General features: G+C 38.3%; 2 protein-coding genes across 2 annotated transcripts; both read right to left on the bottom strand.

Moving 5' to 3' along the window:
- On the bottom strand, nucleotides 1-933 carry LOC116894182 (olfactory receptor 473). The gene has a single exon (XM_032895899.1). It carries the CDS (start codon nucleotides 931-933, stop codon nucleotides 1-3), a length of 933 nt encoding a protein of 310 aa, XP_032751790.1.
- An 8,814-nt stretch (nucleotides 934-9,747) lies between these two features.
- On the bottom strand, nucleotides 9,748-12,497 carry LOC116893198 (olfactory receptor 472). The gene is made up of 2 exons (XM_032895095.1): nucleotides 12,459-12,497; nucleotides 9,748-10,698 (listed from the first exon to the last, which is right to left on the bottom strand). Exons 1-2 carry the CDS (start codon nucleotides 12,495-12,497, stop codon nucleotides 9,748-9,750), a joined length of 990 nt encoding a protein of 329 aa, XP_032750986.1.
- Nucleotides 12,498-27,463: the final 14,966 nt, after the last annotated feature.

Genomic DNA, 27,463 nt, shown 5'->3' with positions numbered 1-27,463 from the left:
CTATGTATAAACTCTGACAGTTGCTTTCCTCAGGGCCTCCTTTACATCTCTGTTTCTCAGGCTATAGATGAGGGGATTGAGCATAGGAATCACCACTGTGTAGAATACAGAGAGCACCTTGTTCTGTTCAGTAGAGTAGCTCGACTTGGGCATCACATAAATGAAGGTAATGGTCCCATAATAGAGAGTGACTGCAGTGAGGTGGGAGGTGCAGGTGGAGAAGGCCTTGTGGCGGCCCTCAGTGGACCGCATCTTCAGGATGGTGATAAGAATGTAGATGTAGGAGACAGCTATGACAAGAATGGTCACCACAATAATGGAGCCAGAAGAGATAGAGGGGATGATTCCAATAATGGAGACATCTGAGCAGGAAAGTTTCAGCAAAGGAGAGAAGTCACAGAAAAAGTGATCTATTTGATTTGGTCCACAGAAGGACAGATTTAACAAACAACCAGTAAATGTCCAACCATTTGTACAGCCACCAACATAGGACATTCCCAACAATAGAAAACAGACTCTAGAGGACATGAGTGTTGAATAGAGGAGAGGTGAGCAGATTGCTACATAGCGATCATAGGCCATGGCAGCCAGTAGGAAGCACTCAGCTGACCCAAACGACACTGTAATACAGAGCTGAGCTGCACAGGCAGTCACGGGTAGGACCAGCCCATGTCCAAGGAGCTCCATAAGCATTATGACTGAGACTGAAGTTGAATATAAAATGTCTACAAAAGCCAGATGGCTGAGGAATAGATACATGGGTGTTTGCAGCTGGGAGGAGATTCTTATCAATGTGATGATGCTGATATTGCCTACTAAAGTGACAATGTATACTCCTAGAAATATCACAAAAAAGACTATACACAGCTTAGGGTCCTCTGTTAGTCCCAAGATGACGAGCTCTGCCACAGTGGTGTGGTTTCCAGTCTCCATCTCTTGTGTGAATTTTTCCTGTTGAGGGAAATGAAAATATTTATATTTATAATGTTCTCAGTTTGTACATTGTTGGATTTCTTTGATTGTTCTCATACTTATTCAAGGTTATCTCTGAAAATACTTTTGTCTGTGCTGGCTTCAGAGTCCTAGGGAATGGAGTCAGACAAGGCACTTTGCCGAATGGATTAACCTGCACATAGTAGTTTTCTGTTCGTTCAGTGATGTTATTTGTCCATATACTGCAGCTTTGTATGGATATCAAAAGAAATGAAATCTACAAGCCAACAGAAGTATTTTGTCATGTAGCTATGATAAATAACTTTTTCCTTTTATTAAAAATTTATTTTTTCTAGTATAGCCCATCCTGATCGTTGGTACCCCTTCCTCTCCTCTTCCCAGTTCCACCCCTCCTTTCCTTCCATCTGGATCTACTAAATTTCTACATCTCCTTAGAAATATATCAGGTGTCAACTGGAATATATTAATATAATAGTATAGTGTAGAATAGTAGATAAAACAAAAAATAACCCATTGAAATAGAACTACAACAACAAAAATAAAACAATGAAAGAGCTGAAGAGAAGAAACAGAGACCCACTTATTCACTCAAGAATCTCATAAAACACTAAACTGGTATCCACAATATATTATGCGTACAGAACCTTGCAGACCCATGCAGGCCCTGTCCATGCTGTCTCTGTCTCTGTGAGCTCATAGGAACATGAGGATTTAGAAGGCCTTGTGTTCTTACTGTCTTCTATCCCATCAGACTCTTGCATCTTTCTGCCTGCTCTTCCACAGGGTTCCCTGAACCCTGACGGGAGGGATTTATTAAATGAAATAAAAATGAAAGGCGGTGCTTGCAACTCTTCCATGTTTTGGAGAGCATAACTGTCCTTTCCACATGCCAGAATTTTCTATCGAACTTCTCCAAGTAAGTGGAGTCTCCACTGCCTGTCAAAGTCTGGACTAAGTCACTCTCATGTGTACTTACTGACCCATACTTGCCCTTCTCTTACTCCTAACTATACGCTTGTGTTGCTGATCTCTAGACTGGTGTTTTGCTAGTAACCATGGGTTAGACACTGACCACTCTAATATCCTCTCTCCTTATAGCACCAGTCACTTCTGATAGTAAACAGGGGACATAGGACTAGACACCTACTGCAACTTAAGTATCAGGCTCTTCCTGCAGATTTTGTTTCTCATATTCTCAGTTCTCAAGCTTAGCAATGGCTAATTAGTCAAAAATTTGGCTGTAATCAACTAATACTTTCCTGGGTTCCAAGGTTCAACTAGTTTAGCTGTATCAGGAACACCACAGGGCTTCTCTTGCTTACCTTCTTCCACCAATTAATATCCTTTTCATTATAATCCATCGCTCTTCCACTTACCATGTAGAAACAGGGTTGTGACACTGAATTCCAAAAGGGACTTTATTCCATTTAACTTAATAAAAAATTAGAGGCTGAATACAAAGTGAACTACTGAGTACTCTCACTGGACAAGGATACACATGCCGTGAAGATGGTGATGGATGTCTTTGAGCATGAAAGGAGAGAAAAGAGGTTCTTAGCATTCATGGCAAACCCTTGGGGCTATTTCTATCTGTCCCTTTGAGATGCAGGCCTGTAGATTTCTGAGCTTTTATTTTTAATTTGTGTTTTTAGTATGATTTCTGGAACCAAGTGACTCATTAGGCCTGGCTAGTCATCCCTAGGGGGCATTTACCTGCTATGATGTGCTATGATGTACTTCAAAATCTTTCTCCTTGTTTATCAAAAGCCAATGAAATGGCTTTAGTTTCCCAGAAGAATATAGGACATCCATAAAAACTAAGAAACTTTGTTAATTAATGCTAACTAGTATGGTAATATAAGAGGACATTTCAGCTAAACTTTGAGTCAAATTTAAAAGCCATTTTCAAAATGAAAGACAAAATAGTAAATAATGAACATATTATTTCAAGCTATTGTTCATTTTCCTGAAGAAGCATTATGATGATGACAAAATTCTGTATATAATATTCACCATTTTTTAGGTATCTTGAACCTATATCTTCCTACCGCTCAATACAGCAACTTCGGCCTTCTAAAGTACCTGAGTAACCACATTGCTTTGTGGACAATACATCCTGTACATTAAATACTTGACTCAATTCACCCAAATACTCTTCCTTCCTCTCAGTGTCTTAAGGGTTTGATGTAAGCATCCAACATTTCTATGAGTCTTTGAAGAATAAGAGACTGCAGAGAACCTGAAAGTGATTATTGTGGTATACATAAATATCATTCTCTGCCTTCTTATTCTACATTTATTCAGACATTATTTCATGCCTATTGTAGGATCATTTGACCATATGTATATTCTTCAACACAAAGCCTCCAGAGAATTTTTCTTTTCCCACAGGTGAATGTAGGATCACTGTAGATCTTGAAATGGCTCTGTAAGGCGGCTTCAACTTCTGTCAAGCACAGTCTAAGACCACAACCTGTATGAATAAAAGGTACTTCTGATCATAAAGACAAATTTAAAGATCTTAGCTTTAATTCACCCATTCACTAAAACTATGATATATTTTTTTAGTACAGCCTACACATTCATTGACACTTCTGACTGCCCAAACTTAGCAGTACTCCCATGAACCCTAAGGAAATACAACAAACTCAGCACATCTGCTCTCTCTCTCTCTCTCTCTCTCTCTCTCTCTCTCTCTCTCTCTCTCTCTGTGTGTGTGTGTGTGTGTGTGTGTCTCTGTGTCTGTGTGTGTGTGTGTGTCTGTGTGTCTGTGTGTCTGTGTGTGTTCATGTGTTGATGTGAACCTACATCTTAACCCCAACCCTGTAGTCCATGGTACTGGAGTTAGATATTCACACAGAGAAGAGCAATGGTCCTTATTTACTAGAACCCTGGTAACAAGCTCATTGGCATGGATCCCACTGTGGATCCAGAAATTGTTAGTAACATAGTCAAAAATTCACAAAGAAAGGGAAATGACCCACTAGTCCTATGTTCTTCCACAAAAGAAAATTAACTTAAAAATTGCCATTGAGGCTTATGCTCTAAGATCAAGAATCGACAAATGGGATCTCATAAAACTGCAAAGCTTCTGTAAAGCAAAGGACACTGTGGTTAGGACAAAACGGCAACCAACAGATTGGGAAAAGATCTTTACCAATCCTACAACAGATAGAGGCCTTATATCCAAAATATACAAAGAACTCAAGAAGTTGGACCGCAGGGAGACAAATAACCCTATTAAAAAATGGGGTTCAGAGCTAAACAAAGAATTCACAGCTGAGGAATGCCGAATGGCTGAGAAACACCTAAAGAAATGTTCAACATCTTTAGTCATAAGGGAAATGAAAATCAAAACAACCCTGAGATTTCACCTCACACCAGTGAGAATGGCTAAGATCAAAAATTCAGGTGACAGCAGATGCTGGCGAGGATGGAGAAAGAGGAAACTCCTCCATTGTTGGTGGGGTTGCAGACTGGTACAACCATTCTGGAAATCAGTCTGGAGGTTTCTCAGAAAATTGGACATTGAACTGCCTGAGGATCCAGCTATACCTCTCTTGGGCATATACCCAAAAGATGCCCCAACATATAAAAAAGACATGTGCTCCACTATGTTCACTGCAGCCTTATTTATAATAGCCAGAAGCTGGAAAGAACCCAAATGCCCTTCAATAGAGGAATGGATACAGAAAATGTGGTACATCTACACAATGGAATATTACTCAGCTATCAAAAACAATGACTTTATGAAATTCGTAGGCAAATGGTTGGAACTGGAAAATATCATCCTGAGTGAGCTAACCCAATCACAGAAAGACATACATGGTATGCACTCATTGATAAGTGGCTATTAGCCCAAATGCTTGAATTACCCTAGATGCCTAGAACAAATGAAACTCAAGACTGATGATCAAAATGTGAATGCTTCACTCCTTCTTTAAAAGGGGAACAAGAATACCCTTGGCAGGGAATAGAGAGGCAAAGATTAAAACAGAGACAGAAGGAACACCCATTCAGAGCCTGCCCCACATGTGGCCCATACATATACAGCCACCCAATTAGACAAGATGGATGAAGCAAAGAAGTGCAGACCGACAGGAGCCGGATGTAGATCGCTCCTGAGAGACACAGCCAGAATACAGCAAATACAGAGGCGAATGCCAGCAGCAAACCACTGAACTGAGAATAGGACCCCCATTGAAGGAATCAGAGAAAGAACTGGAAGAGCTTGAAGGGACTCGAGACCCCATATGTACAACAATGCCAACCAACCAGAGCTTCCAGGGACTAAGCCACTACCTAAAGACTATACATGGACTGACCCTGGGCTCCAACCTCATAGGTAGCAATGAATATCCTAGTAAGAGCACCAGTGGAAGGGGAAGCCCTGGGTCCTGCTAAGACTGAACCCCCAGTGAACTAGACTGTTGGGGGGAGGGCGGTAAGGGGGGGAGGGTGGGGAGGGGAACACCCATAAGGAAGAGGAGGGGGGAGGGGATGTTTGCCCGGAAACCGGGAAAGGGAATAACACTCGAAATGTATATAAGAAATACTCAAGTTAATAAAAAAAAAAGAAATCTTAAAAAGAAAAAAAAAAAAAAAACCATACAAGAAGCTTGGAGAACACTGATTAGATTGAACCAGAATAGAAAATTCTCCTACCACATAATAATCAAAACACAAAATCTATAAAACAAAGAAATAAAATTAAAGACTCCAAGGGAGGAAAGCCAAATAATAAAGGTAGACCTATCAGAATTACTCTGGAATCACATCCTACAGCCATCAGAATGGCTAAGATCAAAAACCCAAGGGACAATACATGGTGGCAAGGATGTGGAGCAAGGATAATACTCCTTCAGTGCTACTGGGAGTGAAAACTTGTACAGCAACTATGAAAATCTATCTAGAAGTTTCTCAAAAAATTGGGAATAGTCTACCTCAAGACCCAGGTATACTATTCCTGGCCAAAAGACACCCTGCTATACCAGAGGGACATTTGGTAAATTATGTTCATGGCTGCTTTATTTACTGTAGCTAGGAACTGGAAACAACCTAGATGTCCTTGAACTGAAGAATAGTTAAAGAAAATGTGGTATATTTACACAATGGAATACTATTCGGCTATTAAAAACAAGGACATCAAGAAATTTGCAGGCAAATGGATGGTACTTGAAAATATCCTGAGTAAGGTAACACAAACCCAGAAAGACATGTATGGTATGTTCTCACTTATAATTGGATATTAGCTATAAATCGCAAGACAACCACCATGTTATAATCCACAGACCCAAAGAAACTGAATACAAAGGAGGACCTAAGGGAGAATGTATGAATCTCACTCAGATGGGGAAACAAATACTCATCAGAGATGAATGGAGAGAGGGAACTGGGTGGGAGAGGAGGTGGTATGTATATGGTTATGCCAATCAGGTGTGAGAGTTGGGGGCAGGAGAGGGATGGGGATAGGATGGAAATAAGTAGAGGACATCTCTGGGACTAGCTGGAGACCTGGGTTTCAGGGGGCCTATGAAGGTGACCCTAACTGATATTACTACTAGCAGGGATATAGAGACTGAAGTACCTACCTCTTATAGCAAGGCAGGACTCCCAATGGAAGTCCACTCACAAAACTTTCAACCCAAAATTTGTCCAGCCTACAGATACTAAGTGAAAAAGATGGACCAGAGACTGAGGAATAGTCATCCCCAATGCCTGGCCCAACTTGAGAGCCATACCATAGGAGAGCACCAACTCCTCACACTATTAATGATCCTCATTATGCTTGCAGACAAGAACTTAGCATAACTGTCTCCTGAGAGTCTTCATGCAGCAGCAGATGGAAACAGATGCAGAGAACCGTAGCCAAATGTCAGTTGGAGATTGGACTATCTTGTGGAATAATGGGGTAGGATTAAAGGAGCCTGAGGAGTCAAAGACATCACAAGAAGACCTACAGAGTCAAACAACCTGGACCCATGGGGGCTCACAGATACTGAACCACCAGCCGAAAAACAAACAGGGGCTGGACCTAGGTACACACACACATACACACACACACACACACACACACTCATTTGTAGAAAACGTACAGCTTGGTTTTCATGTGGGTCCTCTAACAATTGGAATGGGGGCTGCGTCTGACTTTGTTGCCTGCAATTGTATCCCCTTCCCCTACTGGACTGCCTGGTTTAGCCTTAGTGGAAGAGGAGGTGCTTAGTCTTCTGAGACTGGATGACCCAGGGTGGGGTAGCACCTAAGGGAGGCCTGCCCTTCTTCTCAGATTAGGGGAGGGGTAATGGGAAAATGAATTTGGAAAAGTGGGACTGGGAGGAGAGGAGGAAGAGTGGCTGCAATTAAATTTTTTCACAATTTATTCTATTTTTAAAATTCACATTACATCCCAATTGCAGCCACGCTGGGAAGTAACGTGAATTTTAGAAATCAATTATGAAAAATATTAATTGACTTATATCATGTATGTGTTAGACTAGTACCTAGTATATATTGGCAATAATCAATGTTGTTGAATTAATGATGCAATAATCAAAATTATACTAAGTCCCATAGTTTGATAATTATTTAGTATTTGCATTTTAGACTTAGATTTTTTTTTCAGAACCTATTTTAATAAGGGTTCTTAAATGCCCTTCTAAGGCAACACCCACCAGAAGTAGTGAAAAGGAAAGGTTAATAGGGCAAAGAGTGATGTGGATCTGTTTAAAAATAGTTCTTTGGGGGTGATTCCAATCTTCATTGTCAGAATATCAGCAGTTCAGTTCACAGGAATCAGCAGCAGTATCTCAATTCACTCAAACAACATTCATAAATTAGCAATGGCAGTTTGATCCAGAAAAAAAGCAAGGTCTTTTAACTGACCCGAGTCCATGCAGAAGTGGCAAGAAGCTGCAAGAATATTATGAGAAGTTCTTTGGTGCCTTTCTCTCTATGAAGTCAGAGACAAACAATGATCATGAAAGAAGGCAAGGCAAACCAATTTCTTGCATCATCATTAAAGACCAGCAAAGAGTGACAAGGCAAACCAGTGGCATAATGTTGTCCACTGACTGTTGGCTTGTGCTTGTACCCTTTCCATACATCATGTGTCCCCTCAACCATCTGTTCCAGCAAAATACCCCATGCTCTTTTCCAGGCATCTTCCAGAAAAATAGCACTTGTACCTTTTCTTAGCAAAACATCCTCCCATGTGTCTGACTCAGCAAAATAGCCTCTCCTAAGCCAGTTTCCAGAAAGACATCACATAACACAACTGAGTCTCCAAAGAAACTAGAAATTTCTACTTCATAGCATTATATCATATTTTCATCTTATATTTTAATAGCTATAGAGTTAATTAATTATTCAGTCAGTTTTATTCAATAAAATTTTTATCATGTATTCTGGTCAGTGGCTCCACACTTAAAGATTTTGATTTCCTTGCCCTCAAATGAGACTTAGACACAGATAGTTCATTTTTTGTTTGTTTGCTTGCTTGTTTATTAAAATTAAAGACTTAAAAAATGAATCCTATGCACTTTCATAGTATAGACAATTATGTTTTTCTGTCTTGTTGGAATTGATAATTATCACTTTCTCCTTGTGTCTTTAATCCCATTACTCTAAGGAAAAAACATTGAATTCTCATCTTTATTTTTCATGATCATAATTTTCTCCGTATTTTATAGAGTTCCCATAATCTATCAAAACCCATCATCTCCAGTCTTATGATGATATTCATGTTAGTTAAAGTAGATACTCTCCACTGGAAGAATGGGAGGTTCATTCAGAGATATTAGTTCTACTATTTTTATATGTTCTAATTTGTTCATTGAGCTATACCCACAGCTATTAACAGTAGCACAAAGATTTTTAAATGCCCCTTGTATCTCTGTAAATACTAATGTTTATATCACTTCAAATACTCTATTCTTAAATATCTATGTAAATATGACTACAACTCAAGTCAAATCTTATGTTTATGATATCAATATCTGATTTAATAAAAATAGTTTTTGAGATTCATATTAATTATTTAATGTGAATAACTTAAGTTATATTTCCATACCGTTCATTAGAAAGATTGACTCAATACACTAACTTAGCATGAATAACTATCAACATATCCTTTATAGGATAAGTGTGCTAACATGATTATTCAGGTTGTGGTGGAGTATACTCTAAGTGCATGATGCAAAGAATCACTGCTGAATCTATAAACTCCTCTGGAAAAACTATTTCACTTCTCCAAGATTCATATTTCTCATCTGCAAATAGGTTAATTTATAATACCTAATCAAATAAATACATTATTAAATGTAGAAACTGAAGGATTTTAAAAACCAACTCTTTAATAGAAATAAACTCAATGCATATCTTCATGAGTATATGTGCAGTGTACTTCCTGTCTTTGCCCAGGCAATTTTTCCACAAAATTAAATAAAGGTACTACTTTGTTAGGTGTTGTTGTGAGAAATAAATAAATTCATATAGAATGAAGATAAAATTTTTTAAAAAGTCTGACGTGTAGATGGCACAAATTGTTGTTTGCTACATAAATAAGATAAAGGCAATGAGATTTGCTATCTTGCAGAAGTTCTGTAGTAGAAATGATTATTCCTATCACTTCACTGACATGAGGTAGTCCTGCAAATGATTCATACATACATAAAAGTAAGAATAATTCAAAGACACAGGTTTTAATATGAAGCATTCAGTATAGTCTCATGTGATAGATGCTAGGTCTGACATGAGGAAAGAAAATCATGACAAATTACTTGAATTCAAGAGAGTCTATGAATATACTCTGACAATTGCTTTCCTTAGAGCATCCTTTACATCCCTGTTCCTCAGACTATAAATGAGGGGATTGAGCATAGGAATCACCACTGTGTAGAATAAAGAGAGCACCTTGTTCTGTTCAGTAGAGTAGCTCGACTTGGGCATCACATAAATGAAGGTAATGGTCCCATAAAACAGAGTGACTGCAGTGAGGTGGGAGGTGCAGGTGGAGAAGGCCTTGTGGCGGCCCTCAGTGGACCGCATCTTCAGGATGGTGATAAGAATGTAGACGTAGGAGACAGCTATGACAAGAATTGTCACCACAATAATGGAGCCAGAAGAGATAGAGGGGATGATTCCAATAATGGAGACATCTGAGCAAGACACCTTCAGCAAAGGGGAGAAGTCACAGAAAAAGTGATTTATCTGATTTGGTTCACAGAAGGACAGACTTAATACACAACCAGTAAATGTCCAACCATTCATGCAGCCACCAACATAGGACACCCCCAACAATAGAAAGCAGACTCTAGATGACATGAGTGTAGAGTAGAGGAGAGGTGAACAGATTGCTACATAGCGATCATAGGCCATGGCAGCCAGAAGGAAGCACTCAGCTGACCCAAACGACACTGTAATACAGAGCTGAGCTGCACAGGTAGCCACAGGTAGGACCAGCCCATGTCCAAGGAGCTCCATAAGCATTATGACTGAGACTGAGCTTGAAAATACAACATCTACAAAAGCCAGATGGCTGAGGAATAGATACATGGGTGTGTGAAGCTGAGAGGAAATTCTTATCAATGTGATGATGCTGATATTGCCTACTAAAGTGATGATGTATACTCCTAGAAATATCACAAAAAAGACTATACACAGCTTAGGGTCCTCTGTTAGTCCCAAGATGACTAGCTCTGCCACAGTGGTGTGGTTTCCAGCTTCTGTCTCTTGTGTGAACTTTTCCTGTTGAGGGAAATGAAAATATTTATATTTATAATATTCTCAGTTTGCACACTGATAGATTTCTTTGATTGGTCGCCTACTTATTTGTGGTTATCTCTTCTGCCCAGCACATAAATACCCTTCTCTTGGAAATGTGGTTTTGCCCTTTCCTCTGTGAAAATGAGACTGATGAGCTGCAGTCTCTGTCACTTGGAATTCTTTGTATGTACTTTTTCTTTAAAGTTACTACTCAGTGTTTCACTATTAATATCTCTCTAGAATGCTTCAGGTCCATAAACTCAAATAATCTATTCTCATGATACTCATCATTTATGGATATTCCCACATACACCTCTCACACTCTGTTCCATATCAAACATCCTTTTCTTCAACCACTCCACCTATACTTTATATCTGAGTGATACCTTTCTTCTTCTTTCTTCAAATTGATAGCCTCCCTAACCTTTTTGTTGTGCTGTATATAATAAGATATAATTACATGCCATTTAATTCCCAATTTTACAGGTTTGTTAACACAAAAACATATCTATCACCCCTAAGGCATAGACCTAGTATATTCTGGAGTCAGATATGAGTGATCATAGCCCAGGAACATAGTCAAGTTGCTTCAACTACCATTACCCTTTGTGACAACAGTTTTATAAGGATTTTAATAGTTACATAAAAGAAAGTTGTAATCTGTCACTTTACAAATGTATATGGTGGAAACATCAGGTAAGGAGATTATAGCAATACCGGGAAAATCTCTGTTTAGATCTCAAATGTTGTCTGATTACATTCCTAGCTTTAGAAGTGAGTAAATCCCAAAATGTTTCATATAATAGTACAAAAATGTTATGTTAGACATCAAAACGTGGGATCAATTGTTAGTAAGGGGTATATGACAGCCCAAGACTATTTAAGGTAAGTTTGGCTTTTCTTTTTTTCAATTTACATCCTCATCCTATTTTTGTTAGCACTGTGGTCAGGGCTCTGTACATTTTAACCACTATGCCCAATTTAGATATATTTTAATTGTGCTATGTTTAAAGTTGAAATATAAGAATATAAGAATTTGGTTTACATTATCAATCCTTACCCATATAACTTTTGAAACAGCATAATAAGCCCTGAATGAGTAGAACATAACTGATCAGCATTCTTTTCAGATATGAATCTTTATAACTGTTAACTACCACACATAGAAATCCCAAAAATATCTCAACCACCATGATACTAACATGAAAAATATGTTAATTTATTATAGCAATTCAATGCTTACTTGGTTATTTTAAGACAATAATTCAAAACAATTACCTTTTGAGCGTCAAGGTTTATCTACCTAATTCTGATTAAAGAAAACCACTGAGCCAAAATTCTCTATATACTTTATTGACTTCTGGAATTCTTTCTTGATTAAAGTGCTTATGGAACTGCATATACCTGCATGATGTTCAGTGATATGAAATACTGCATAGAACCTATGTCATCTTCCTGGGCCCAATATCCAGAATACTGTAGTCTTCATTCATGATTTCTCAAAATATATCTCCCTATAACATATAGTTCTTATAAAATAGTTTATATTAATATAAATGTATGCAGTGAATTAATCTGGCAGCTATATTTCTTTACCTTTGCTACACCTAATAACTACACAAAGAAACCAAGATTTTTCTCATGCTGCACCTCAATATCTGAGCAATTAAATAATTTATATTAAACTCTAATGCTAATCTGGCTACCTCCCATGATTCAAATTAATACTTGCATATTATTACCGATCTGGCTCTTTGAGCTTCTGATGTTTTTCTTCTCATTTTGTCCTCTTGGACCCTTCCTCGTCGCTCATCTCTTCATCCTCATGACAGAACTGAACAATTACTACCACCCCTCGCCCTCCTTCCTATGGCTGGTGGAAGTTTATACCCTATTCTGTTTTCTGTCAAACCACGGGGGATCAGAATTTATTGACAAGGCAGAGAACAAATGTGAAGAATTGTTCACACAAAGTTGTGTCAGTGGATTCTTGGTATAAGCATTAGAATGCTATGTCCAGATTGAAACAAGGTATGATGTCAGAGAAATCAACATTTGAATAACACAGGGATAACCTTTACATAGTGTACAAAAACATTATGCCTAAATTATTTCTTCCAATTACATAATTTTCAAGAGTCATTCTAGAGGATGCTATGATTATATCCACATACTTACTAAATACAATATGTATAGTATACAATTTTTTGCTAAGTTTGTTTATGCAGCTCTTGGGAATCTAAACATTTATTACAACCAATAATATCAGTATTCAATATCTTTCCAGAACTAAATAACAATTCCTTAAAAGACTCAATTGTTTTTCCTTTAGTAATAAGGAAATATTAAGCATTTAGTTTCACTGATGAGGAGCCTGAGTTTTTCCAATAAGTTAACTGGGAAGAGCAATGACTCATTGTTCAATATCTGTAGCCCATTCAAGAATAACTTGTACCATTTCTACAATATAACTTGATTGTATTCAAATTACACTAATAACAGATAGTAATCCTCCATGTTAGCTCTATTGTTAAAACTTTATTTTCGCCTGTATTAATGTCAATATGCAATGGTACAAACTGTTTTATGCATAAAACGATTGAAATACTTGAATAAAGCGTGCATACCTCCACTGCTTTCTTTTTCTAATGTAAATATTCATGATTTCTTAGCTTGGAGTAATGATGCAGTAAGAAGGGAGGATATTAGAGTGGCTAGAGCTCTTGAGCCATGGTAACAAGCAACAAAAAAAACATTCTAATCTATTCTGACAAGGAAAATCATCCTAACTCTATCAAGCTTGCTGGGTCCTTTAAAATCTTTCTCTTTAGAATCTGAAAATACTTTAAGCTGACAATCGCTTTGGCTCCAAGTTTTGTGTTTGTTCAGTGATGTTATCTGTCAATATACTGAAGCTCTGTTTTGAGATTAAATGTAATGGAATCTACAAATCAACAGAGGTATCTTCTCACATAGCTATGTTAGATAACTTTTTTCCTCTTGTGTTGAAAATTAATATTTTCTGACATCCTCTACTCCTTCCAGTTCCTCCCCATCCCTCCTTCTATCTGGATCTACTCCATTTATGTCTCTCATTAGACAGCAAACAGGTGTCTATGGGAATATAATATAATAATACAGTAGTATAATATTGAGTATTAGATAAGATAAAAACAAAACTGGCACATTGGAATCAAACAGCAACGAAAAACACCCAAGAGAAGATTCAGAGACCCACTCATTCAAACACTCAGGAATCCCATAAAAACTCTAAATTGGTATCCACAGAGGACCTGGTGTAGACACATGCAGACTCACATAAGTTATGTGCATACTGCCTCAGCTTCTGAGTTCATATGATCTGTGATCGTGTGGATTTACAGGGCCTTTTTCTTCTTGGTATCCTCCATTCCTTCTGGCTTTTACATCCATCTGCCTCCTTTTCCACAGGGTTCCCTGACCCCTGAAGTGAGGGATTTGTTTGATGGAGTCCTTTCCACATGCCAGAGCTTCCTATTACACTACTCCAAGTAAGCAAAATCTCCCGTCTGCCTGGGTCTGGACTAAGATATTCTTATGTGTACTTGCTGGCCTTCTCTTACTCCCAACTACACAGTTGTGTTGCTGACATCTAGACTGGCTTTTTTTCTTGTCACCATGGATCAGGAGGTCTGACCACTCTAATATCCTCTCTCCCTATTACATCAGGCATCAGTAGTGGTAAATAGAACATAGGACTAGACATGTACTCCAAACTAAGTATCAGTCTTTCCCTCCAGACTTCTCTTTTCATATTTTCAGCTCTCAAGCTTAGTTGTGGCTGCCGTTGACCAATATTTTCTGGGTCCACAAATCCAACTAGTTTGCTGTATTGGGAGAACCAAGGGCCTCTCTTGCTTACCTTCTTCAACCAATGAACATCCTTGTCATTTTAAGCCATGACTCTTGGACTTACCATCTAGAAGCAGAGCTGTGACGATGAATTCAGAAAGGAACTTTTTGAAAGTGTAATCCATTTACTTTCATAAAATTTTGCTGTCTGAATTCAAGGTGAATTATTGAATATTCTTGCTAGCCAAAGATGCCCATGTAGCAGGACTGGTGGTGGATATCTTTGAGCATGCAGGGAGAGAAAAGAGGCTCTGTGTAAGCATACCAAACCCTTAGGGCTAGTGCTACCTGTCCCTTTGAGAGACAGGTCCTTCAGTTTTTTATACAGAAATAATAAGTGGAACAAAGTGACTCATTAAGTCCTGGCTGACCCTCCCTACAGAGCATCTACAAGCTATAGTGTACTTTGGAATTCTTCTGTATTGTTCACTGAAAGAGAGCAAAATGGTTTTGGTTTCCCAGAAGAATATATGACATTCAAAAATAACTAATTTTGTTAATTGATGATAACTAGTGTGGTTGATGTAAGAGTACTTTCTAGTTTAACTTTAAATCAAACTGAAAAGCCATTTTCAAAATGAAAGGCAAAATAGTAAATAATGATCATATTACCTCAAACTGTTGTTTTTTTTTCTGAAGAAACATTATGATGATGCTAAAATTATGTATATAAGATTCACTCCTTTTTAGGTATCTAACACCCCTCAATATAGCAACCTATATCCACATTGCATTGCAAGCAATAAGTCAAGTGCATGAAATATTGACTTAAGGGTTTGAGGTAGGCATCCATCATTTCTAAAAATCTTTGATGAATAACAGGATGCAGAACATCTGAAGTGACACATTGTATGTGTGTATATATATATATATATATATATATATATATATATATATCATTGTCTGCACTCTTATTCTGCATCAGGCATTTATTTCATGCATGTTGTAGGATCATTTGTCTACATGCACATTCTTCAACACAAAGCCATCAGAGAATTTTTCGTCTCCTACAGGTGAAGTAAACTGTGGATCTTGAAATGGCTTTGTAAGGCAGCTCCAACTTTTATCAAGTACATCTAAGACCACAACCCATATAAATAAAGGTGCCTGTGATCATAGGAATATACCTAAAAGCCTTAGGTTCATCTCAACCATTCACTAAAACTATGATATACATTCACCATCTCCCAAACACCCATTGTCAGTTCTGACTGCCCAGACACTTCACAGTCTTCCACTAAGGAGAACCTCATGGACCATAAGGAAACTTAACAAACTTACCACATCAGCTGACTCCATGTGTTTGTATATGCATACATAAATATATACATATATGTATACACATACGTTATATGCATATAATATACATCAGATACATATATGCATATGCATATATATTGCAATGAGCCTCTATCATAACCCTAGCCCTGTAAACCATGGAACTGGAGTTAAGACAGTCACTCACAGAACAGCAGTGATCCATATTCACTAGAACCTTGATATCAAAGTCATTGACATGGGGCCCAGTGTGGATCCAGGAATTGTTAGTGATATAGCTACAATACCAGCAGATGCTGGTGAGGAAGTGGAGAAAGAGGAACACTCCTCCTTTGTTGGTGGGATTGCAGACTGGTACAACCATTCTGGAAATCAGTCTGGAGGTTCCTCAGAAAATTGGACATTGAACTACCTGAGGACCCAGCTATACATCTCTTAGGCATAAACCCAAAAGATGCCCCAACATATAACAAACACACATGCTCCACTAGGTTCATAGCAGCCTTATTTATAATAGCCAGAAAGAACCCAGATGCCCTTCAATAGAGGAATGGATACAGAAAATGGGGTACATCTACACAATGGAATATTACTCAGCTATCAAAACAATGACTATGAAATTCATAGGCAAATGGATGGAACTGGAAAATATCCTGAGTGAGGTAACCCAACTACAGAAAAACACACATGGTATGTACTCATTGATAAGTGGATATTAGCCCAAATGCTTGAATTACCCTAGATGCACAGAACACATGAAACTGAAGAAGGATGACCAAAATGTGAATGCTTCACTCCTTCTTTAAAAGGGGAACAAGAATACCCTTGGCAGGGAATAGGGAGGCAAAGTTTAGAACAGAGGCAGAAGGAACACCCATTCAGAGCCTGCCCCACATGTGGCCCATACATATACAGCCACCAAACTAGATAAGATGGATGAAGCAAAGAAGTGCAGGTTGACAGGAACCGGGTGTAGCTCTCTCCTGAGAGACACACCCAGAATACAGCAAATACATAGGTGAATACCAGCAGCAAACCACTGAACTGAGAATGGGACCCCCATTGAAGGAATCAGAGAAAGGACTGAAGAGCTTGAAGGGGCTTGAGACCCCATATGAACAACAATGCCAACCAACCAGAGCTTCCAGAAACTAAGCCACTACCCAAAGACTATATATGGACTGACCCTGGGCTCCAACCTCATAGGTAGCAATGAATAGCCTAGTAAGGGCACCAGTAGAAGGGGAAGCCCTTGGTCCTGCCAAGTCTGAACCCCCAGTTAATGGGATTGCTGGGGAGAGGGCGGTAATGGGGGAAGGATGGGGAGGGGAACACCCATATCGGAGGGGAGTGGAAGGGGTTGGAGGGATGTTGGCCTGGAAACTGGGAAAGGGAATAACAATCGAAATGTAAATAAGAAATATCCAAGTTAATAAAGATGAGGAAAAAAATCACCAAAGAAAGAGGATAATCTGTTAGTTCTATATTCCACTACAAAAGAAAATTAACTTTAAATTTGTCATTGATATAAACCCAAATGAAAGAAAGTATATTCCTAGAGCTAAATATAAAAGAAATACTTTCCTTGGGATAAAAAGTATAGGTATACAACAAGAACCATATAGTATAAAGAATTACAAAACATAGAACACTTCTGGTTCCTCTGAGTTAGTACATCTTGAAATCTCATACATTGTAAATAATCAAACCTTATTCATCCTGTCTACAACTATTTGCCCATCCAACAGATATTCAAATTCACATAAATTTTGAAATTAATTTTAAAACATTTACAAAATTTCCCCAATTTTATCACAATTTCAATGACTATGTGATTTATTTTATTATTATATTATGCATATATACACATATATAAAGTTTATATGGACATGAATGTGAGTGTCGGACAAATATAGGAGAGATCATTAAAACCCCTGGAGTTGTAGTTACTTGCAGTTATGAGTCACCTAGTGTGAGTACTGGGTATTGAATTTGTGTTCACTTGAAAAGCAATACAAGTGTTTAACGACTAGATCATCTCTTGAGCCTCTTTTTGTATTAAATCTAAACTATGATACAAATTAACCTGCTCCACTATGGCATTTTTGTACACATACATCATGATACATTGGTGTTTTTCACCTAATTACTTATTCTGTCCTTAGTGTCCCCTCCTACCCCTCCCTAGTCATCTTCTGGTTGTAAGCCTAGCCTTTAACAGCTGAGCCATCTCTCCAGGCCCCCTCATCATCTTCTAAAGAGTCCCCCTTTCTGCTGTCATGTCATATGCAATATGTTTCCCTCTCTTCCCCTGCCCACTTCTTTCTTCCCTTAAAATTGTTTCCCTTTTTCTTTGTACCCCACTCTGCTATCACATCATGCATGAACACATTTACACATGCACACATATGTACACCTATATAAAAATTAAATCTAGATTAGTATATGAAATAAAATGTAGTGTTTGTGTTTTTGGAGACTGACTGAACTTGCTTATTACTTATAAAAAAGTACCATCCCAACTGTAAATGGCATTATTTCATTCTTCATGACTAAAAATACAAATTTCAGTGCACATGTGAAATTAGCTTTGTGCATTTGTTTCTGTATTTTCCATTTTATCACATTGATCAATATGTCTCACACTGGTCTATATATCTGTTTCTGTTCCAACACAGTTCTGGCATTATTACTCTGCCATATGATTTGAAGTTATTATAGTGATACCTTCCTGCTTGCTTTTTCTGCTCAGGATTGTGTTGGCTTTTGTGCTACCTGTTAATCTTTAGCATTGTTTCTTCTAAATCTGCAAAAATACATATATTTTGGAATTATATTGACCCTGTAGACCACTTTTAGCAATGAGAGCTAATTTTACAATATTAAATCTGCTAATCTTCAAGTGCCTTCTTTACATCAGTACTTGCCTCCAGCAAGTTTCTGTGTTGATTTTGTACCCTACTACATTTATGAGGCTATTTATTTAAAACATACATAGATTGCACTAAGTTTATACATGTTCTAATGGTTGAATCAATTATCCTTTTAAATATTTCCTCATTCCTTAATGGTGAACAAATTTAAATCCTTTACTTTAATGTTTCCTTTCCTTTTATTCCTAGTGGTTAAAATGTAGTTATTGGTACCATTGTGAGAATAATTACTGTAAATTCCATAACTTCCAAAAGTATGGTATTTGTTTAAATAATGTTCATGAATACCCTCACTAGTTAATAGGTATAGTTTTGGCAGATTACTCAAGAAATTTTCCCTCAATGTACAACAGAAAGGGCTGGGACATACCTCAGTGGGTAAAATCCTTGTTCTGGAAGTATGGGGACCTGAATTTGAAGTTCCAGAACCTGTGAAAGGTCAGGATTCACTGTGTACACATATTACACTGGGCAGGGTATGGGAGGAGCTAAGACAGGAGAACCCCAGGGTTTCACTGATCTGACAGCTCAGCTAAAGCACCAAGCTTCAGGTTTTGCTGCTGTGCAAGCCTGTGTGTAATTCCAGCACCAGAAACAGAAACCAAGTATATCTTATAATATCACCTGGCTGCCAGCCTAGTCAAAACTGCAAACTTCTTATTCAACATGACCCTGGGATCCATGTCAATGACTTTGATACCAAGGTTCTAGTTCTGCATAGTAAAGAAGTTGACATCAGAGAAAAGAGGTAGCACACATAATGTAAAAAGAAATTCAATGTGTGTCCAGCTGCACATTAGAGAATAGATTGTTATTCAAAATATATAAAGAACTGTAAAATTTCAATACTAAAAATAATTATTAAATTAATGAAGATTTATGGATCTAAATAAACATCTCAAAGGAATTGCAAATAGCCAATAAATATTTGAAAATTTTTTTAACTTCCTTAAGGACACTTGCTCAACTATGTTTAGAACAGCTTCCTTTGCAGTACCCAGAAAGTGGAAACGGCATAGATGTTCCCTCAACTGAAAAACATGGGCATCATGAATTTTGCAGGCAAATGGATGGAAATTGAGAATATCATCCTTAGTAATGCAACCCAGACCCAAAAGTACATGAATGGTATGTACTCACTTATAAGTGGATATTAGCCATAAAGTACATGATAAGCACACTACAATATACAGACCCAAAAAACGAGGAAGCCCAATAGAGGATGCTTGAATCTTTCTCAAGAGGAAAAATAAAACAGATATTGGAGGTGGATGGAGGGAGGAAACTGGATGGGAGGGGTCAGGAGTGGGAGGGGAGGTCTGTTATAGGGAGAGCAAGTGAAAGAGTACAGAAAATGGTAGCGGGTGGAGGTAGGGGATAATCTCAAGAATCTGGTGGAGGTAGGGGATAATCTCAAGAATGTTCCAGAGACCTGAGGTGAGGGAAGCCCCAGGGTGTCTTTGGGAGTAACTCTAGCTGAAACTCCTAGCAATGGGGAATATGGATCTTACAGTGGCCACTTCCTATAGTCAGGTAGTACTCCCAGAGGAGGAATAAAGACAGTGATCCACCCACAAAAACTTAGACTTAAAATGTGTCCTTCCTCCAAAATGCGGATGTTCCCACTCCTTCTTAAAAGGGGAAAAAATATCCATAGGAGGGGATAGGGAGGCAAAGTTTAGAGCAGAGACTGAAGGAATGGCCATTCAGAGCCTGCCCTACATGTGGTCCATATATATACAGCCACCAAAACTAGATAAGACAGATGAAGCTAAGAAGTGCATGCTGACAGGAACCGAATATAGATCTCTCCTGAGAGACACATCCAGAGCATGTCCAATACAGAGGTCTATGCTAGCAGCAAACCACTGAATTGAGAACAGGACCCCCTTGGGGAAAATTAGAGGAAGTATTGAAAGAGTTGAAGGAGCTTGCAACTCCATAAAAACAATAATGCCAACCAACCAGAGCTTCCAGGGACAAAACCACTACCAAAGACTATACATGGACTGACCCAGGGCTCCAACTGCATATGTAGCAGAGAATACCCTTATTGGGACACTAGTGGAAGGGGAAGCCCTTGGTCCTGCTAAAGTTGGACCTCCAGTGCAGGGGAATATGAAGGGGGGGACAGTAAGGGGGATGTATGTGGGGAATACCTGTGTGGGGGAGGGGGAGGGAAGGGGATGGGGACTTATGAACAGGAAACCGAGAAGGGGAATAACATTTGAAATGTAAGTAAAGAAATATATCTAATAAAAAATTTTTAAAAAGGGACCTTCCTACAAGATATTCAGGGATAAAAATAAGATCAGAGATAGAAGGAATGGCCAACCAGTGACTGGTCAAATTGAGACCCATCCAATGGGTAAGAACCAATATCTGACACTATTAATGATATTCTGCTATTCTTGCAGACAGGATCCTAGCATAGTTGTCTCTGAGAGACTCCATCCATCAGCTGACTGAAACAGATGCAGAGACCCACAGTCAAATATTAGATGGAGTCTTATGGAAGAATTGGGGGAAGGATTGAGGGACCCAAAGAGGATAGAGACTCCATAGGAAGACCAACAGACTCCCAGAGATTGATCCACCCACCAATGAGTGAGTATGGACTGGTCCTAAGCCTCCAACTCATATGTAGCAGATGTGCAAATTGCTCCTCATACTGGTGCCCCAAAAACTGAAGTGGAGACTGTCCCAGAATTTATTGCCTGCCTGTGGATCCCATTTCCCTAACTGGACCACCTGGTCTGGCCTCAGTGAGAGAGGATTCCCTAGTCCTAGCACCTAAAGTTCCAGGAAGGAACTCAACCTTCTTAGAAGCAAAGAGGAAGGAGTAGTGAAGGAGGAGCTATGAGAGGGGAACTGGGATGTTAGTGTCTAAAGTGATGAATATTTTTTAAAAATGCAAATCAAAACTGCTTTTTGAAATTCAATCTCGGCAGAATTAGGTAGGGTAGCTATCGCTAAAGAAAGCAAAGACAGCAAATACTGATTAAGATGTGGGAAAAGAACACATAATCTGCTAGTGGGGATCTTATTTTGTACAGCCACCATGTAAATAAATAAAGACTTGATTAAAAACTACAGTTATGATATGACCTTCCTATACCACCCTTGGGTATACACCAAAAGCATTTATATCAATATACTGAAAAGGCACTTGCATATCCATGTTCAATGCTACACTAATCTCAATAATGAGGAAACAGAGTTAGCCTAAATATACATCAGTAGTTGAACATGACAAAGAAAAATTGGTGCAATGGTACTTCATTCAGCCATTAAGAAATCGTGACATCTACACGAAATGAACATCAAGAAAAGGAAAGCTAGATTCCTACAGATAAACATCCCATTCTTAATCATATATAAAACATATATTTAAAATTCCCTCCCTCCTCCTCCCTCGTGTGTGTGTGTGTGTGTGTGTGTGTGTGTGTGTGTGTGTGTGTGTGTGTTGTGATGACTCTAACAATGTGTTCTGGAGGAAGAAGAAAATATCTTAAGATGAAAAGATCAAGGTAATAGACCTTTTTAGAGAGTGAATTGTTATCTAGAATATAAAGAACTGTAAATTTTCAATACAAAAATAATTATTAAATCAATGAAGAATCTAGGGAGCTAAATAAACTTATCTCAAAGAAATAGCAAACAGTCAATAAGCATTTGAAAATTTGTTTAACTTCCTCTAGGGCACTTGCTCAACTATGTTTCTAACAACTTTATGTGTAATAGCCAGAAGGTAAGAAAATACATATGACAGGAAAGCAGAAGGCATTATTTGGTGCAGTAGAAACCACCAAGGAAGGAGGGAGGTCAAAGGATGTTGGGGGTGGACAGTAGAGGTGTGGGATAAATTTGAGCAAAGTGTAATGGTGCATATTATGAAAATACTGAACAAAGTACATTACTTTAAATATTAACTATAAAAAGTTTAAAAGGTGATTAAAAACAAGAATTTGTATCCAATAGCAATATAAATTTTAGAGCAAATAATGCTGGCTTTGTTTGAAGAGATATTTGTTTAGAATTTATGCTATGCAAACATTGTGACCCTATTTCTATTTCTATGTCTGCATTTAAAAAGAAACAGTGAAACAATGAAGCATTTGGAATAGTATAGTTGAATAAATAGCTATTTAAAAAATTTATATGAGTTAGTTCAAAGCCTGAAGGATACTTATACACTCATGGAATTATCTCAATAACATTCATAATTAAAATTTTAAGAACAATACAAATAGAATATCACATGGAATTTACAAAGAAGGGATTTTTGGTTCACCCTAAAAGGGAACATTAGCTTACACGTAATGTTGGCTTTGAAACTAATTATCTTTAATAACTACACTTTCTGTCTAACTTAGGAGTCCACTGTTCAGGGTAAAAACATCAATACTGAATTAAAGGTCACTAATGCAGATGACACAGGCAACCGTCAGATAATTATGGGATCCCAATGGAGGAGTTAAGGGAAGGACTGAAGGAGCTGAAGGGCTTAGCAAATCCACAGAAAGAACAATATCAACTAACCAGACCCATTTTCCCAAGTTCCCAGGGACTAAACCACCAACCAAAGAGTACACATGGAGGGACCCATGGCTCCAGCTGTGTATGTAGCTGAGGATTACCTTGTCTGGCATCAATGGGAGGGGTGTCCCTTGGTTCTATGGAGACTTGATGCCCCAACATAGAAGAATGCTAGAGCGCTGAGGTGGGAGGTGATGTGGGGATGGGGAGCACCCTCATAGAAATAGGGGAATGAGGGAGGGGATAGGGGGTTTAACTGGGAAGGGGGATAACATTGGAATTGTAAATAAATAAAATAACCAGTAAAATGAAAAAATGTAGTTCATTTACACAAAAAACAAATATTACATCTCTTCCTGTAGCACCCTAAATTGTGACTACTAAAGACACAATGAAGCTCAGGGCAGTAGTTCCAAGCATGTTGGGAGGGATGCCCTTGAAGCCCTCCATTGTTGATGTTAGAATTAAGTATGACTAGGTTCATGGAAAATCTCCAACCAGCTGCAGAAGACTAATACAAATCTGGTGGTCAAGAAAAATAATAATATGATAAAGTTCTCCTGCTGACTAATAATATGACAAACCTGTGACTTTCTGACATCCTGTCAACATCAGCTGATTCCCTGACCACATGAATACTGTGTCCTTGGCCTGCATAAATGTTTCTTACTTCCCCTCTCCCTCTGTTGCCCATGTTATGGTATAAATTCAGCCTTGGGGAAAAATAAAATTGTCGCCTTGATCAGATTCTTGTCTTGGCGTCCTTGTTCGCGTCTCTTGTCCCCCATTCTCTTCCAGGTACCCTCTGCACCGTTGCTTACACAAGAACCTGCTTCTGATATCACAGATGATCACAACCTAGCACATGCTAATTACAATTATCCAAATAAAATTAGAAAACCAACTAGACATTTGCAGTTCTAATACTTTCTGTTAATAATGAAGATAATGAAACCCTTGAGATTTTAAGAACTATCTCAGCCAGCGAAGTTTACATGAAAACGGACACACTCAATTTTCTTGTCTCATTGGATTTTCTCCCACTGGAATTTCAGTTATGTGCTAATATAGATGAGCATGTCTAGTGGTAAGATATTTATTGTCTAACATCACAAATAGTCCCAAGTCCCGCATAAGAAAGCCCTACTATAGGAAGATGATTCCTGGAGCCTGTTCTTGCTGCAATATTTGTCAAGCAGGTAACATTCAATCTTTCTTTTATATTGATACATAAATGTCCCAAGTGGAGGCCTCAGGCTTCTTCTGAACTAGTCAGTCTTAGGCCAGAAGAACATCACCTCTACTTCTTTTATTGAGTTATGTCTTATATATTTCTTGAGAGCTTCATACAATACTTTTCATCGCATTCATTCCCTTCTAACTTTTCACAGATGGTCACAGCCTAGCCCATGCTAACTACAATTATCCAAATCGAATTACAAAACCAACTAGATATTTGCAGTTCTAATACTTTCTGCTAATAATGAAGAGAATGAAACCATCCCCCACCTCCTCCTCCATACTCAACTCAACCAACTCATATTCTCTCTCTCTCTCTCTCTCTCTCTCTCTCTCTCTCTCTCTCTCTCTCTCTCTCTCTCTCTGTGTGTGTGTGTGTGTGTGTGTGTGTCTGTGTGTCTGTGTGTCTGTGTGTCTGTGTGTCTGTGTGTGTGTCTGTGTGTCTGTGTGTCTGTGTGTGCATGTGTGTGTCTGTCTTTGTCTTTGTCTATCTCTCTGTCTCTCTATCTCTGTCTCTGCCCCTCTATGTGTGCCTGTCTTTGTCTTTGTCTGGCTCTCTCTAGCTCTCTATCTCTGCCTCCTCTCTCTTCTTTTTCCTAAATCTACTCTCACCGGTTAGTGCTAGAGTGTGATCTATATTCTAAGTGTCACTCCGCTGAAGAAAACAGACTTCCACTCTCCCAGAAGTAATCAAATGCCAAGAGCTGCTCAGCTACTGATGGAACTTTGTGCCCACCTGCCTTCCCCCATGCTGGGTTTTTGTCTGGCTTGAGCTCATACAGGTCTTGTACATGCTGTCACAATCACTGTAAGTTCATATGTGCATCTGACTAGTTGTGTCTGAAAAACACTGCTTCCTCGAAGTTATTCACTGCCTCTGGTTCATAATCTATCCCCTCTAATACTTAGAACCCTTGAGAGAATAGATGTCCCATTTAGGGCTAAGAACTCTGCAGCCTTTTATTCTCTGCATGTTGTCCAGTTGTGGGTCTCTGTGGTAATTACCATCTGCCACAAGAAGAAGTTCTGTGATGAGGTTGAGTGATGTACTGATCTAGGTATTGCAATAAGACATTAGGTGTCATGTTATTATTTGTGATTTTAGCTAACTCATAAGCACTGTTTAAATCCAAGTGGTAGAAACTCAGGCTCTTAGAAGTGGATTCATGTATGAATGGACATATATATTACTTTCATATGTTGGCTACAGTGTGTATCGGTAAAAGAGAGACAGAAGAACATACATAGCTCCAACATAACAATTTCTGTGAATACATTCCCAGAAGTATAGTCACTACATCATATGGAAATTCTACCATTAGTGCATTGGGAATCTCTATACCGTTCTTCAAAATGACTGGGCTAATTTAAAATCCAAAGTAGACTGTGCACTGATATCACCCATGAGATTTAATTTGCAGTTACTTATGATTACATATAATGAATGCATCTTACATTTTTATTACCTCAGTTGGCAATTCAAGAATTCATAGAAAATATACTAGGATATTTCTTGTTAACACTATTTTCCTAATAATAGTCTATCTTCATTTTAGTGTTCTGTTTATTCTCCTGAATAAGCTACTCATTCAGTTTTTATTAAAGTAACTGATTTCTTGATAGTCCTTTCAGATGAAACAATCTGATGCCCCATGTGGCTAACATAAGCATCTGCTATATTGGTAACTTATTTCATAAGATATCATAGTGTATTATTATGGATTGCACTCTTTTGCTCATTCTGCACAGTTCTTAAAGTACAAATAATGACCTCAAATAGATTATCTGTCATGCTTTTCTCAGGCTTAATCCTCATTTGAAATTTCCATTTATACTAATTGTAATTGTACTAACCAGGTGGTACTAAGTTGCCCCCAATAAATTAGCATTGGAAATTTAGTGTCAGATATCGCAGCACAGCTCTGTCTCACTTCAAGTGCATGTACAATATATTCACTGTTCTCACAATTGAAGTCTGGGCTAATATGAAGTCCTGCTAGATTGTAGATATATCACGTAAAAGGTGTCACTTTGGAAAGCAGAAGACAGTTGCCCAGTAGTACTGTAGTTTGATCCTGAGAAAACACAATTCACTTTCACAACAGAGTGGCATGCACAACCCACAGTGGCACATGATTACAGGAAGACTAGGAAGGGCAGGTTCCAATGGGAATGAGAAGTGGAGTTCAATCAGAAACTGTAAAGATCAGCATACCATTTGGGGCCTCAAAACATCACTGTTCTATGTATTAACACCTCCTGACCTGATCAAATGCCACATCTGTGAGTGAGTCCTGTGTCCTGATCTAAGTCACTACTCAGTTTGTATCTGTAGGCTTAAAATAAATGATAATTAATATTATGAAATTACTCATGATGTAACTTGGTTTGTGGAAATTTTGGGGAAAAATAAGCATAAGATCAAAGAGAGAGTCACCCAGGGACTAAACCCTCAACCAAAAAGTGCACATGGAGGGACCCATGGTTCCACCTGCTTATGTAGCAGAGGATGGCATTGTCTGACATCAATGGGAAGGGAGGCACTTGGTCCTATTGAGAGTCGATGCTCCAACAAAGGGGAATGCTGGGGCAGTGGGGCAGAATGGGAGGATGGGGTAGAAAAGCTCTGTCATAGAAGTGGGGGTGGGGGTGTGGGAAGAGGGATGGATAGGGGGTTTGCAGTAGGGAAAATGGGAAGGGGAATAACATTTGAAATGTAAATAAATAAAATAACCAATTAAAAATTAAAAGTAAAAACAAAGAGATTCAGATTTCTCTTTCATGGGTAAAATGTAGAATGATTTATATCAATCATGAGGTCTTTGAATGTATTCTGATAGCCACTGGTTTTTATTAGGAATTCAAAA

This window comes from Rattus rattus, chromosome 2 (genome assembly GCF_011064425.1).
Source record: "Rattus rattus isolate New Zealand chromosome 2, Rrattus_CSIRO_v1, whole genome shotgun sequence".
NCBI lineage: Eukaryota > Metazoa > Chordata > Mammalia > Rodentia > Muridae > Rattus > Rattus rattus.
Note: the sequence above shows the minus strand (reverse complement) of the source record. Positions and strands in the feature narration are given on the sequence as shown.